This window comes from Podarcis raffonei, chromosome 6, assembly GCF_027172205.1.
Source record: "Podarcis raffonei isolate rPodRaf1 chromosome 6, rPodRaf1.pri, whole genome shotgun sequence".
Lineage (NCBI taxonomy): Eukaryota > Metazoa > Chordata > Lepidosauria > Squamata > Lacertidae > Podarcis > Podarcis raffonei.
The window spans coordinates 54,830,098-54,846,043 of NC_070607.1; the positions used below are offsets into that span (position 1 = coordinate 54,830,098).

At 43.5% G+C, this 15,946-nt stretch overlaps 1 protein-coding gene across 1 annotated transcript in view; it reads right to left on the minus strand.

Annotated features, from left to right (window-relative positions):
* GRM4 (glutamate metabotropic receptor 4) overlaps window positions 1-15,946 on the minus strand; it is a 290,669-nt gene that overhangs the window by 147,594 nt on the left and 127,129 nt on the right. The window contains exon 3 of the mRNA XM_053393018.1: window positions 15,686-15,902. Coding sequence (XP_053248993.1) covers window positions 15,686-15,902 — 217 coding nt within the window. The remainder of the gene's footprint in view (window positions 1-15,685; window positions 15,903-15,946) is intronic.

Genomic DNA, 15,946 nt, shown 5'->3' on the forward strand with positions numbered 1-15,946 from the left:
CACCTTGAACATTGAAGTTCAATAAGTTTTGCAGACTTCAAAAATAGCATTTTAGTGCAAACGGCTTTTGGAGGATGTGTAGTGGTTGCAACCAAGATTTAGTTTTTTGTTTCCTTCTGCATTCATAAGCAGGAACATAGGAAGCTGCCTCATGAGTTGGATGATTGGTCCATCTAGCTCTGAATAGTCTACACTGGCTCATGATGGCTCTCCAGGCATGCAGTCCTGTTTAAAGACACCAGAGATTGAACCTGGACCCTTTGCATACAAAGCACCTGCTTTATCACTGAACTATGGCCCTTCCCTAAATGTAGAGAAATGAACTATGGCACTCCTCCAAGGCCTGCTTCTTGTTCTTTTGCTTTCTTTGCTCCTGGGCCATTAACAGTTTCCTGGTGCGTGGAATTTAAGGGAGGTTATTTTTTCCCCTATCTCTGTGTCATGAAAAGCGAACACCCTTCTTAATATCTGTGTGGTCAGGAGACAATTAAAGGCCCTGGAAGATGGTGGGTGGGAGGGAAGGTGATCCCAGTATTTTGTTCTGTATCTTATTTTAGGGTTTATTGTGGTCTTAAAACAATTTGAAGGGTTCAGAGATCCAAAACTAATAAACAGCAGAAAGGGTTGGCAGCTAATGAGGGAAATGGACACGTATGTTACTGCACAGAAGCTTGATGTGCCAGAATTAGCAGATGAGGCTTTTCATAGCTTTGATGTGCATTTTATCTCCCGCTAATTGTTGCAGATCATATGACTACTAAAGGCACAGCTAGAGGGACTGGTTCAAAAGTGGGCTACCCTAGGAGTTTCCTGTTGCACAGTCAAAAAAGGAAAAGGAGAGATGAGGATGGCTAGGCTTAATTTGAACCATGACTCTTTTCAGACATGTGGAGTAAGTGACTGTCAGCAATTTGCTCTGCCATTTCCATCAGAATTTTCTGCCATACCCAGTGCCAGTACATAGAACAAGAGATGATGATGATTATAATTAATAATAATTAATAATAATAATTAATAATAATTTATTTCTACCCCACCCATCTGGCTGGGTTTCCCCAGCCACTCTGGGTGGCTTCCAACAAAAGATTAAAAATACATTAAAAACCAATGTTAAAATGTTAAAAACCAATGCAAAACAAAGAAGATCACTCCCTAAAAACAAGAACACCCCTCCACGCAAACACACACAAAAAGGTATGACCATCAAAGACTCATCCAGCAATTTCTGCAGGAGAATTGAAACTTATTTGCCTAATACCAAAAGCATGTCAATGTCTGTGCTTGGCAAACCTCTCTGGTGAGAGTAGCTAAAGCTCTTCTGGTTGCCTAACCATCTTCTAGGGCAATTGCATGCTAGATGGAGAACAGCAACAGTTTAAGACATAAGCCATGCCCACACTAATCCCTTAGCGCTCATCTAATATTACTATCAACACATTTGTTAATGTAGGCACAATGGGGTGTGGTTTCATTGCACCAAACTAAATGTAATGAACCCAACTGAAAAGGAAATAGACTGACACAAATGTCACACAGTAATGAACAAATGCATTGCAAATATATATGAGCCTCTTAACTGAAGAATGCAGGGAGGAGGGGGGAACAGGCAAAGGACAGAACAGAATGGAGGGAGAAAAATGACAGTGTGAGATTGATCCAGACAGATGACTAAAGAGCCTTGCGTTCTGTTAGAAATATTACTTGCCTCACACAATCAAGAGTGCCTCGTTACAAAACACTGTGTAGCATGTGCAGCACACCAGTTAAATTGCATATATATAAAGCTAATATTTCATCTCAAGAGTATTCGGTGGCAGAACAAGAAGAGATTGGGTCGAAGGCATGTCTGAGTCATGCAGAGCTCCGCAAGGAGAAGTCATTTGTCCTTCAGCAATGATTCATTTCTTCTTCATTTGAATTTCTGATAGGATTGCTAACTTTTCAACTGGCCTCTGTAGCTGCGCTTTTCTCGGCAGCGTACAGGACAGACCTGAGCCGGTAATAATGTTTATCACCATGCTGTGAAAAGCATCATCTGAAGATCAAACTGATGCAAAAGGCACAAGAGCAGAACAGCTCTTGTTTTGTTTTTATTATGGTCCATTTGCAACCTTAATTTCTAGCGCTGCAAATTCAGGGTGAGTTACAATTAAGGTTGCCAATGCTTTACCTGGTCGGATTCCTGTGCCTTTAACAAGTAGAAGTTCGGCAGGGGAAGCTGTTCCTGCCTGCAGACGTAGCAATGGAAAAGCATGACCTGCTGGATGTTTGCCATGTTGAATCAAAGCAGCACCCATCTTGCTCCAGAGATGGGTCCAAGGTGTGGAGCTAGACAATGGGGTGCATCTTTCTAGATGCTGCTGGATAATGCTGGCTTGTATTCCAAGGGAGAAATTCTTGTGCTTCCCCAAAATGCCAGGTTTTAATATGAGACTTCAGAAAATATTGTAGCTGAAGGTCAAGTTGATAGTGCATCAGACAGAAAACAGCTTGAATTCAAACTGGTAACTACAGTAATAAACATTATACTATGAAAATAAACATTCACTTCAGAAATGTAGGACTGGCATAAAGAATAGAGGCACAGCTGTGTTATGGAGGAGGAAGAACACACACAAACTGGAATAAAGCCGCACCAAGAAAAGATGAGGGGTGGGTTGAGGCAGCATGAGGATTATTCTGAGACACACACACACACAGCTGCCTTTCCAATGCTGCCCCAGCTTTGTTGGAGCCATTTATGTGTGAGCGTCTCCTACGCAGCTGAGAGGATTTCCTAAAATGGCGTGGATCTCTCTCAAAGAACTGACAACCCTCCTTCCTGACACAGTGTCAGTTCCATTGGGAAAACCTATATGATTAGGCTCATCCATGTGGCCGGGTCATTTAAGCATTAGCTCAATGATATTGGAGCTGCTATCGGATCAGTCCCTAATATGTGAAAGGCACCACATGCCAAGGAGATACTGGTTTGTCTCTGTAAGCAAGGAAGGAAGGCTTAGTTAGATGTAAGCCCACTTGATTCCCTGTCAGGGGAAAAGGAGGGGAGATATATATTTTGAAGGAAAGGTTAATTGTGAGTAATCAAAAAATATAGAGGTGACACACTTTAGTTAGCAACTGTGTTTGTCATGGTTACAGGAGTGTGATTCACCAGACCTGAACCCACAGGCATAGCAGCAAGTGCAAGCATTCCTGTATGGCACCCTGATAATCTAAATTGAGTCTGGGTTCAGGTCTTGTTTGGGGATTATATCAGTCTTGGTAGCCCTGATGGATGACCTGTACTGAGGGATGGCTCAGGGGGGTGCCACCCTGTTCGAGGACTCTTACACGATATCTGTGGCCTTTGATACCATTGACCTCTGTTACTAGGAGTACCATTTATCAGCTCCGTCTGGTGTGCCAGCTACAGCCAAATATGGATTGAGCTAGCCAGGCTACTGGAGTCCAGACTGGATTACGGTGGTGTACTCTATGTGGGGCTGCCCTTGGACTTGACCCAGAAACTCCAGCAGGTGTAGAATACAGCAGCTAAACTGCTGATAGGATCAGGTTCGAGGTTCTTGTATTAATATATAAAACACAAAAGAACTTGGGTCCAGGACACCTTAAGGACCACCTGAGCCCTTATATCCCAGCCCAAGCACTGAGATTATCCAGAGAAACACTGTTAGTTGTCTCTCATGTTTCAGAAACCCAGCTGACTTTGTCCCAATCTATGGAATACTTGCCCAGAAGAAATTTGGCAGGAATCTTTAACGCTAATTTCCAGATGTCTATCAAATATATTTTTATACTGGCAGCTCTATTCGCTTGTGTGTGCCCCCCCCCAATAGGCCAGTCAGTCACTTATTTATCTATTAATTTATTTATTTGTGGCATTTGTATACTGGTTAATTATTCACAATTCTAAGCAGGGCACACAAAAAACAATCCATAGAAGATGGGACAATATAACAATAAGAAAGCCAAACACTACCTTAAAATGCCTGCTGAAACAAGAAAGTCTCAGTCATGCACCTGAAGTTCAGCAAGGAGGCTGCCTATCTGATCTTAGTGGGAAGAGAGTTCTACAGATTTGGGTCCACTACACTAAATGCATGGTTTTTAGTAATTACAAGCCATGCCTCTGAGCCATTGGGGACCACCAAGAGAGACTCCCCAAAAATCTCGGTGATCAAGCTGGTATATAGGGGATCAGGTGATCTTCAAGATATCGTGGACCCATGTTGTTAAAGGCCTTGTAAGCTTTTAAACACTGGAGTGGGGGTAGTCTGTCCCCATCAAGAGTCTAACGGCAATATTTTGCACTAGCTAGAGCTGGTATATGGAAGCAGAAAGTATTTGCTGTATCTGACAATTGGCATGCAATAGCAAGCAGTGTTTGACAGTATCCAATATGTAGCAGTCAACACTTGGCAACAATGTTATCAGATCTGAGAATGGCATCTGTAGCAGTCTGTGTTTGACAGGCTCTGACACAACCAATATTTGACGGTAGACATGCAGTAGCAATCATTATTGGACAGTATCTGACTATTAGCTTACAATAAAAAAATAGCTGTATTTTAACATTCACGTTGACAATAAAAAAAGGCAAATTCCACATTTTAATTCCAGCTCTCAATTCTGAAATTCAGATGTAAACTGTTGAGGTCAAATTTGCAAAATGTGAACTTTCATCAGAGTTTCAAATTTTGCAAAAGTCTGAGCACTGACAGAGAAATCCCAAAGGCTGTCTTCTTCACTGTGGAGCTGGCAGAACAAACAAGTATTCTTTCCCACCCTGGAACCATCTACCCTGGCTGATGCAAGAGGTGTGGCTATGGAAGTGGTGGGGACGACACTGCTCCATACAGCCCCACAGCTGCCAGCCAAAGGATTGGACTGACCCCTAAGCTAGGAACCTTGTACACCACATTAGGAGCGACACATTCAAATTGGGTTTGCAAGTGATGCTGATGGATGATCTCCACAACTATGGAGAGTTAAAAACTCTGGGTTGAATTTAGTCTTTATGCAGTTGAATTTTGAGGTGCTTCAGGTTGATTCAGACATTCAAAATCTTCTTGATGAAATCCAACCTAGCTGGACCTGTGGGTGGCCTTAGTCACACCTGACATTCTTTGTGCAACTATGAGGCTCAGTGAACATTAAAAGTGAAGCCCAGTATTTATCTGCATGTGTGTGTTATGAAAAATACCAACCTTCCATTCACCACCATCAGATGAGTGTGCTCCAGTTGGGATTTTGCCTTTAAGAAAAGGTTAACTCTCTTTGTGGCTGGTATATTCCTAGCCAGAAATGTATCTCAGTGCCGGCTACAGAAATGGCATCAGAAAATGGTGATTGGTGGAACCAATAAGGCAAACTCAGTACTCTCACTTCCACTGTCTTGGCTAGTGAGTTAAAATGAGGGGATACAACTTGTGCTCATCAGAGCAGGTGTTTGTGCAGCCCCAGAAAAGCAGAACACCCAGCAGCACTCACCTGTGCAAGCTGGGCAGAGGAGGACTGCTATTGCAGGCAGCAAATCTGTATGAGGGACAATTCAAACTCATGACAAGGAATAGGTCGCTATCCCTTTGCTCATGTCTCTTTGTCAAGACAGATCACATTACCACTGTGATCCAGATGTGGTTGATACTCAGCATTTACAAGCATCTGAAGGGATGGCAGCTGCCAGGAGCTGAAATCAGGAGCAATAAAACACCTGATTTCAGTGAAGTTAGCCCTTTATTCAAAGAAACCAAAACAGCTCAGGCCTAGTGATCACAGCAACTTTTGCCAGTAGGTTTTGTCCCAATGAGGCAGTTGCAATGACTGAAGGTCCCTGCCATCCCACTGCTCTCTAAGACTCCTGCCCCAGGTCCTTCCCCAGCAACCTGAGGCTCCTTTGTCTTGTCTTTCTTTGCTCCACCCTCTTCATTCCTCTTCATGTTCTGGACAACCAGGAGGGAGGGGAGCTGATCGCAGCAGGAGGGGGAGATACCCTGCCTTTTTCAGTAGCTTGCCTCATCTCTGCCTCTTGGCACCCTTGTTCTCCATCCTCCACTTCTGCCTCTGTCCCTGGAACACTGCCCTGCCTTAGCACCCTTAGGTCCCCAGCTTCTCTTCAACACCAATCACTAAAAATTCAAACATGAATACTGACATTTATATCCAAAGAGCTAGTCTAAACACCATTAGGAAGGAGCACAGTGCAGAGGCAGAGCATCTAATTTGCATGCAGGAAGTCTCAGGTTCAGTCTTCAACATTTCCAAGTAGGGCTTGAAACCCTGGATAACTGCTGCCAGTCAGTGCTGACATTCCTATGTTCTTATGGAAGCTACATGCAGACATACCTATAAACATGCATATATGCATGTATGTGTGTAGGAAGAAAGCACATACACACATCTGTACAAATATCCAGCTACACTATGTACAGTTCTATCATATACACAAGTATACAGTCATACTGTCCACATAAGTATATAGGGAGAGAGAGGGGGAGGAAAAGGTTCAGTACATAGAAATAAACACACTTTCAGGCTCGTCTATCCATGCAGTCCACAGATGTACAAAACCAAACCAAGCATGCAGAATTAAAGCACTCTTTGTCATAGAAATTCATCCTGACTTATCCTCACCCATTTGTTCTAAAATTCAGACACAGGCACACACACAAAATGAAGCCGCCTTGACAAAGGCAATGCTTGTCAACTTAAAATCCTGAAGAGCAGAGAGTCCCAAATGGGTTCACCTTATATGAAAAGCACAGCCAGTTCTCAGAGCTGTGGTAGCAAAGAAGAAGCCTAGAATTAACACAGTTCCTATTTATAGCCCTTTGATTAGAAGCTTGTCACCTCAAAGTTTTTATTCCCTTTATCCATTTATAAGGCCATAACACAGTTTGACTAGAACTAAATAGCCTAGTGTCCCACAGATCTCACCAGAACTTAATGTGCCATTCAGATACAGTTAAATTAGTAATAGACAGCAGCCTGTGCACCACAGGGCTGGAGTTGGCTCAGAAAACACTCTTTCCTTCCTCTCTCCCTCTCTATTGCTCTCTTGGTGGCTTATGTGTAGTAGAAAGCCAAGGGGAGAAAGGCAGCTCAGAAATGGTGGAAAGCTCTCATGATAGTCAGCCCCTCATTTCCTGCCGCATGTCCTGAGGAGAGAGACTGGGTGGAACTGGGTTTGTTCGATGCTCACAGTCAGTAGCACCAAAGCAACTGTACAAAAGAGGAGTTGAGTAGCTGTGGGGTTTGTCAATCCAACGTTGAGTGGAGCATGCTGTAGTGAGCATTTCCAGAGCCAGCTCTCCTGAATGAGCAGAGCAAAGGTTGCCTAATCGACCTCACAATGGCTAGTGCTCCCATTTTCTCCCTGTTTGTGAGCCTTGAGAGATGGAGCTGAAGAGCGAAATGTCTTGCTGCCTGTCTTACATAGCCAATGGCAGTGCACTGTGCTCCACAGTGGCCTCTTAAGGGAGAGGCTGGGAGTGCCTGCAGCTCACTGCCAGCGCTGCTTCGCAGCAAGGTAATCCCTTCTAAGCATCCTGTAGCAACAGTCAGCAGAATGCTTTCTCATTCTTGACAAATCCTTGCCAAGTTTTGCTGAGCATGGAATTTTGGGCCATCCAAAGTCTCCAGACAAGTTAAAGCACCTGCCTTCAGGGATAATTCCACTAAATTGGGTGAGCCGAACAACGGTGCCAACTTTATACTCTGTTAAAACCTGCTAGTATTTATAAACGTCTCCTCTCTACTGGAAAGTACCCAGCTTGGTGATGGGGAACAAAAACGGAGGGCTTGAGCTATGTTGTTTGTAATAAAAAAAAGCCAGTTCGTTTCAAGTCTCCTTGAAAACTGCAAATGCATTGGGTAAATCTTACCAAGCAGCAACCTAACAATAATAGATTTATTTTAAAGAGAAAAATGGAAATATTTTGAGATACCTGTCTAGCTATCTCTCTATCTATCTATCCAGTGCTTTAAAAAAAAAATAAAGTAAAAAAATTTTTAGGGATACTCTCATTTGGATTCAAGAAAATCACCATTTTATCGTTCAAATCAGAAAAAATAAATACAGTAAATGGGCCAAAGTACAAAGATTCACAAAATATTTAGGGGTGTGTGTCCCCCTGCATCCCCCCCAGAAAAAGCACTCTATCATCTATCATCCATCTATCTATCTATCTATCTATCTATCTATCTATCTATCTATATATCTATCTATCTATCATCTATCTATCATCTATCTATGCATAATAGCCAATGGTGTGCACTGTTTGGCCTGCAGAGTTGTGCTCAGTTGTATATATTTATTTGTGGTTTTATTTATAGAAGTATTTCTTTACCACCTTACCATGAAATATCAGAGGGGCGTACAATGTTAAAGCATAAAATACACTTTTAAAAATACAGATAATCATAAAATTGTAGCGTTGCAGGGGACCCCAAGGGTCATCTAGCTCAACCCCTTGCAATACAGAAATCACTGCTAAAGAACACACACACACCTTCATTATTATGGTGGCTGGCTAATCAAAATAAAAATTAAATAGTTGCAAAGGCCTGTTGGCATAAAAATGCCTTGGAGAGATGCCTGAAAGTCAAGTGCGAGGATCCCTGCCAAATCTCTGCTGGAAAAGTGTCCCCAGCATGGGAGTGGCAACACTGAATGCCCAACTTGCACCTGTGGCCAGCTGGGCTTCTGTAACACAACTAACAGTGCTCCTTCAAATGATATTGGTGTTTGAGCTGGGATATAAGGGCTTAAGGCATCCTGAGCCCAAGTTGCTCAGGGCTTTGTATAGCAGCACAAAACCCAAATGTTCCCATTTTGTATCAGCAGTAGTATGTGAGGGACTGGAGTGGCAACAACGGCACTCCATGGGGCAGGGTGAGGCAGGGTGGGCAAAGAAAGTTTCCTGTCTCAGTGGAATTTTGCTTGTGCAACAAGGTCTAGGGTGGTCTTGCTGTTTGGTTTGGTTTGGACTTGCTCTGCAGTCTTGATCCTGATTTCTCTTTGGTTCTGATTCATGGTTTGCCCTCAGATCCTGATGGCTCTTCAGTTCCAGCTCCCAGGTCCTGACTCACTCCAGATTGTTGCCCATAGCCCAGCACTGAGATAGCCCACCTCAACTTGAGACTACCCTAAACGAACACTGAATGTATGATAAGGCTGAAAGAGATGGAGCAGGGACTAAGAGGAAACTGTGTCCAGATCCAACAAATAGCTACCCATGTGAATGAGCACAAAGTTGCCTTCTGCCCTCTTCAGCTCAGTCCACCCATTCCCTAGGCACCAGTACCTAGGTCCCAGTGCTGGTGTCAGTGCTGGTAGGTTCCTGGATGAGCCCCTGCCTACAGCTTCAATGAATCACTTCCTTTTAAAATTATGACAGCTGATTTTCTGGTAGTCATAAAACTTGATTATATGTTTTCGCAGAACTCCCAAAACACTACATACAGCAGTTTCTTAATGACACATGTTGATGGTAATGTTTTGCTGATACCCAGTAGCTGTCTAATCCTGCCCACAATTATTCCTGACCTCCTCATTTCTCTTTCAGAAGTTGATGTATATCATACCATCGGGGGAAAGGAGATGATTAAATCCATCTGCTCTGCCAGCTTTTAATGCTTCTTGCACTCATGCCATCCCCAAGTGCTTTCAATCCATGCTAGCACCACAGTCTCACTCACAAAAACCACTTGTTGGTGGCCATGGATGACAACATATGATCTTCAGTAATATGGTGCAAGGCTCTTCTCGCAATTACAGGTTGTTTTTAAGGTAAAGGTAAAGGGACCCCTGACCATTAGGTCCAGTTGTGGCCGACTCTGGGGTTGTGGCACTCATCTCACTCTATAGGCCAAGGGAGCCGGCGTACAGCTTCCGGGTCATGTGGCCAGCATGTCTAAGCTGCTTCTGGTGAACCAGAGCAGTGCACGGAAACGCTGTTTACCTTCCCGCCGGAGCGGTACCTATTTATCTACTTGCACTTTGATGTGCTTTCAAACTGCTAGGTTGGCAGGAGCAGGGACCAAGCAACGGGAGCTCACCCCATCACAGGGATTTGAACTGCTGACCTTCTGATCGGCAAGTCCTAGGCTCTGTGGTTTAACCCACAGCACCACCCGCGTCCCTATAGGTTGTCTTTACCTTTGAAGTTACATGGGTGTGTGGCACTTCCATCAGCAAGAGAGAGACAGAAGTTGGGTGTAAAGATATGGGGGGGCACTCTTGAACGAGGTTGCTTATGGTGTTCGGCACTTCAGCAAAGCGTCTCCTCTTAAACCTTGGCCTTGAGCAAACCCAGAGAAGACAATACTATGGATCTGTCCCTTCCTAGTATCCTCAAATATACATACAAACACAGAGATAAATACATGCCCCCTCCCCTTTTCATCCTTAAACATTCAACTGTAAGCACTGGTTGGTTGCCAGCCTGCTGGTGAACGAATGATTTATACTTCAGAGAATGAATCAATACAATATATGGCCAAAGACATCTTTAATCTTTCAGAAGGATTAGGCTGCAAGGGGACGTCAGCAGCATTGCACAGCCTTTCAATTCAGTTTTCAATTTGGAGAGTGAGAGAAATGGCTTCTCTCTTTCTTCTCTTCCCTTCCTACCATATGTCTCCCTTTTTCTCTTCCTTTCTTTTCCTAAAATTAAAGATGGGTGAAAAATCCAGTTTCATACAGTTGCAGGTGCGGACTTCTGTAATTTGTCAGCTGTTTATTTTGCACCACCAAAAGGACATCACTTTCATAAGCCCTATTTTGGTCTCTGTGTGTTCTACTCCACCCTAGGAGAGTGCCAGTTCAGGTTTCTCCCACACCAAAGAGAGAAAGGAGTGCCTCTCCTCTCTCTCACCTCTCCCCAGTGCAACATGTCCACCCACAAAAAAGAGGGGGGAAGAGAAGAAAAGCACCCCCCCATAAGTCATGGGTGTCATAGAATCACAGAATTGTAGAGTTAGATGGGACCCCAAGGCTCATCTAGTTCAACCCTCTGCAATGCAGAAATCACAACCATAATATGCTGGCAGATGGCATCCAACCTCTGTTTAAAAACCTCTAATGAAGGTAGTCCATTTCACTGTAGATCAGCTCTTACCACCAAAAAGTTCTTGCTTCGGAATCCCCTTTCTTGTAATTTGAATTCATTAGGTCCTTTGTGGACTTTTGGAGCAGAGGAAACAAGCTTGCTCCATCATCCATGTGACCATTGTTCAGATATTTGAAGATGTCTATCATAGCTACTCTCAGTTTCTTCTTCTCTAGGCTAAGCATGCCCAACTCCCTCAACCATTCTTCATAAGGCTTAGTTTCCAGACCCTTGATCATCTTGGTTGCACATGTTCCAGCTTGTCAATACCCTTCTTAAACTGTGGTGCCCAGAACTGGACACAGTACTCTAGGTGGGTTCTGACCAAAGCAGAATGGAGTGGTACTTTTATTTCCCTCTTACTATGCTTTTGTTGATGCAGCCTAGTTGTTTTTTAATTATTATTTTTCCACTGCTGCTGCATCACACTGTTGACTCGTGTTAAGCTTATGGTCTACTAAGACCCCTAGATCCAATTTAGATATACTGCTGTCAAGCCAGCTGTCCTCTATCCTATATTTGTGAATCTGGTTCTTCCTGCCTAAATGTAGAACCTTACATTTGTTCCTATTGAAATTAATTTTGTTAGTTTGGGCCAGTTCTCCAATCACTTTAAGGTCATCTTGAATCCTGATTCTATCTTCTGACAGTTCTGACAGCTGCAGTAGCTGGGTGAGCACATCAGTTCCCCTTCCATCTGGATATATCCTAAACCTAAAGAGGTGTGAGGAGTTCTTTCACATGGCATCATAAAGAACCAGAAGACTCTTTCATAACAGAAAGTTTCTGTAGATGCAGCAGAATTTTCATGCACCTCCTAAAACTGTATGCAATAGTGAAACTATATCTCTGAGCAGCAGAGGATAAAGGGACAGTCATAGGCTAATTTAGGTTGCACACAGTGTCCACCTAGGGCTGCCAAATCGACACCCAGAAATCTTGCCTATACTGTTAAACATTTCAAAGCAGTGAGAGTGGATCCAGCCACTGCACCTCTTGTCACATTTCTCTGCCAGTTTCTGCACTAACCTTCCTTCCCCAGCCTGCTGTGGCAAGCAGGATTCTCTTTTATCTTACACAGTGAGCTAGGAGGGAACATCGAGGGACCAGCAAACATATGGCATGGAAGACTCACTGGCTGTGTTGCCCACTGCAGACATCCACTTTTTGTAGACAAAGATTCTGTACCTGCAAAACAGGCAGAAATCAACACCACCTAAAACTTCCCCTGGCAGGATGGTGGGAGAAGTCTGTTAATTTTTGCCTGCCAAAGTTTCAGTCCATTATCAGGTGGCCATCCTATGTCCCAGCAAATATATGCTTGGGATTCCCACTGAATTATCATCCATGACATTAAGCTGGCATTGCAGAAGCTGCTTGAGATGCCCAGAAACAAGTCTTATTCATCCCACAATGCAAATCATAGGAATTATGCAGCAAAGACTGAAGTGCCATCTACCGGTGCTGCAAGTAATCACACCTACCAAAACTCATCTCAGCAGTCTTTTACACTCTCATCATTTTGAATAACCCACAGTGGCTGGGATAAGAAGAAAGTCCACATGCACAGGATTTTCAAGAGTTCTAGGAAGTCTGGAGAACTGGAGATAATGAATGAGGACCACATTCCTACTAGAAAACATGGCCGTCCATTCCTGCTTAAGAGAGGGACTGCTATGCTCGCAGTTGAGCATTGTATTCTTCTCCATTATGTCCTCCTTATAGCCCTCCTAGTCTTTAGGAATAAGTTGACTCTACTTTCAATCAAAGAATGGTGAGAGTTGAGTCCCTGGCTTTCAGAGCAGTGAGCATTATCATCAACATTAATTCAGAAAGTCCCAAATGTAGCCAGAAGGGAGCTTCCTGTGTCAGGCAAACAGCTATTGAGCACCCCTATACAGAGGTACCTCGGGTTAAGTACTTAATTCGTTCCGGAGGTCCGTACTTAACCTGAAACTTTCTGAACCTGAAGCACCACTTTAGCTAATGGGGCCTCCCGCTGCTGCCGCGCCGCCGGAGCACGATTTCTGTTCTCATCCTGAAGCAAACTTCTTAACCTGAAGCACTATTTCTGGGTTAGCAGAGTCTGTAACCTGAAGCGTATGTAACCCAAAGTACCACTGTATGTGATTTAAAAACAAAGGCTTCCCCAGTAACACTAACTTTTGACTCAGTATAAACATTTTTTTGTGTTTTGGCGTTTTTTAAAAAAATGAGGTGTGTGTGTGTGTGTGTGTGTGGCAACTAGATGTATAAAAAGAACCCATCTGGCTGTAACTGCTAGGTACTCCCTTGTCTTCCAGCACTTACTGTCCCTGCAATGAATGGAATAGATGGATGTCAGGCTTTATGCTGATTGCATATGGAGAGAAGGTATGGCCCATTCTGCTTCCTGGCTCAGCAAAGTCACACATTCAGAGTAGTGTCACTCATACCTGCCCCAGGCAACTGCCATGGCTCCCTACGAAGGACTGAGTCACACTTTGAGAACGTTTGTTCCACCTTACTTGGGGAAAATGCCTGCACCATTTTGCCTTCTGCAAGCACTTCTTGTGCAGCCCACGCCTTCTTATAGAGGATGTCTGGGCCAAATCCTAGAGTCCTTCCCTGTCTCTCTGCAATGCCCTGAAAACTGCCACGCCTCTGCAAACAGTAGCAATAATGAATTCAGCCCAGGCTGTGCAATTAAAAGGGCTTAGGCGAGATTTATAGCAGGATTATATCTGCAGGGTATTACCAATGTCTAACATTTGGACACTATGTGGTCCTTGAAAATAAGCAATTACAATGAGCTTGATGTGCTGTATAAACACATAAACACAGAGGCTTTGGCTCCAGGTTGGAAAATGTACCTCTACTGGCAAGTCTGGCAGATGGAGAGAGAAGGGCAAGCAACATGTACACCAAGCTGAAAGCAAGCTACCAAGGATTGCTTCCAGCTAAGGAAATTAGCATTTCAGCATCTCTCTCATAAGTTTGTATCACAGGTTGAGTTTCCACTATTTGTACTGTTGGCCCTTGCTCCTGTGATTTTACAGCAGTCTGAAATACAGCAAAGCTTTTTCTGGCAAGTGGAGATGATGGGAGTTACCTTCTCTATTTCTGCTTCTCAGGTTGCTGTTAAAAGCAGAAGAACAGAGATAGAACAAATGTGGTGGCAATCTTACAGGCGCCACATTTGATTTGAACCTTTACTCTGTTTAACAGTTACTATTCTCTCCGTTGAGCTTCTCATTCAATCAAAGGAAAGAAAGAGCTGGGACTTTGCTTCATAGATTATGTTGTGTGCACTAGGATCCCCACTTGGTTGGCTAGGATTGTGAATGAAACAGCCTCACTGTCCAAGGTTGGAAACAGGGTGTGTACAGTAATTTGTAATGGACCATCACTGACACAGTGATGGGTGGAGCTTTATCAATGAGTAGACCTTAGCAGACAGCCCCACACTTTCCATTCTGACACTTAACTACTACTTGCATAACTGTAGCTTAGTCTTGCTGCCTCATGGTATGCTGCACACTAATGCAGTGGTACCTCTGGTTACAAACTTAATTCGATCCGGAGTAACCTGAAAACATTCTTAACCTGAGGTACCACTTTAGCTAATGGGGCCTCCCGCTGCTACCCTGCCGCCTCATCCTGAGGTAAAGTTCTTAACCCGAGGTACTACTTCCGGGTTAGTGAAGTCTGTAACTCGAAGTGTTTGTAACCCGAGGTGTTTGTAACCTGAGGTACCACTGTATAGCAGTAGTAAAAGAAAAATGGCCTCTAGGCTCAGGATGTACAAAACATGCCTCTTAATTTCCACAGGTATTTCTGCCTTTCCACATATTGGCACTCCGAACACTTAGCAACACAAAATATGCAGTCTTCTCACCGGACATGGACAATTCATGCACATTTATTTATTTAACAAAACTTATGTAATGCTTGATTTAAAAAACAAACAAACCTCTAAACAGTTTACAAGAACATAAAACATTAAAATTCTCCATGGCCACATCCCTTCTCTGTGACCTCCTTATGGCAATCACTTTTTCTGCTGCTACAGTTAAAACATTTAAAGCCAACATGTTCTCCTAACTGGATTGTAGCATGAAATCCAGCACACACTCAGTTTCTTAATGATTCTTTGAAAGCTGGTCATCACCATCACATCTGCCTCATTGACAGCATTGTTTGCACTTCATGAAGAATGAACCTCCTGAAGAACATTTTCAGCAACATCAACCAATAGCAATAACTTTCTTGTCTCCTTCAGAGATTATCACTTTCTAAACAATGTAGCCAATGGGGACCCATTATTCACTCAACTGTTACCTTCAACACAACGGATATATAGATGTGCTACAGTGAAGATTTGTAACAATCTTTTCTGGCTTCCAAGACTCACATATAAGTTAAAAGATAAATCCATCAATACTCAAGATACCCTATTATCCATGGGTTTTTTTAGCACTGTAGCCCATATCTCATTCCACAGCAATAGGAGCAGCTATCCTTTCCCCATCGTTCAGTATATTATCTCTATCCCATACATCATCTCTTTATAGGAACAGCAGTTTACCTACCATTCTCTCTGGATTTCTGGATGAAGGCCTCCACTCCACTCTCACCATAGCTGCCTTCAGAGGCTAAGGTCGAAACATAATTCCACTTGAATGCTTTGACAATATCCACCATGGCCTGGGCTTGGTAGGTGTCTGAGGGGACGACACGGGAAAAGAAGTCATATCTGCTGTTGTCACTCAGGTCAGGGGCGGTGGAAGCATAGCTTATCTGAGGAATCTGTGAGGGTGGGGAGAGAGAAAGAGAGAGAGATCTCACAATGT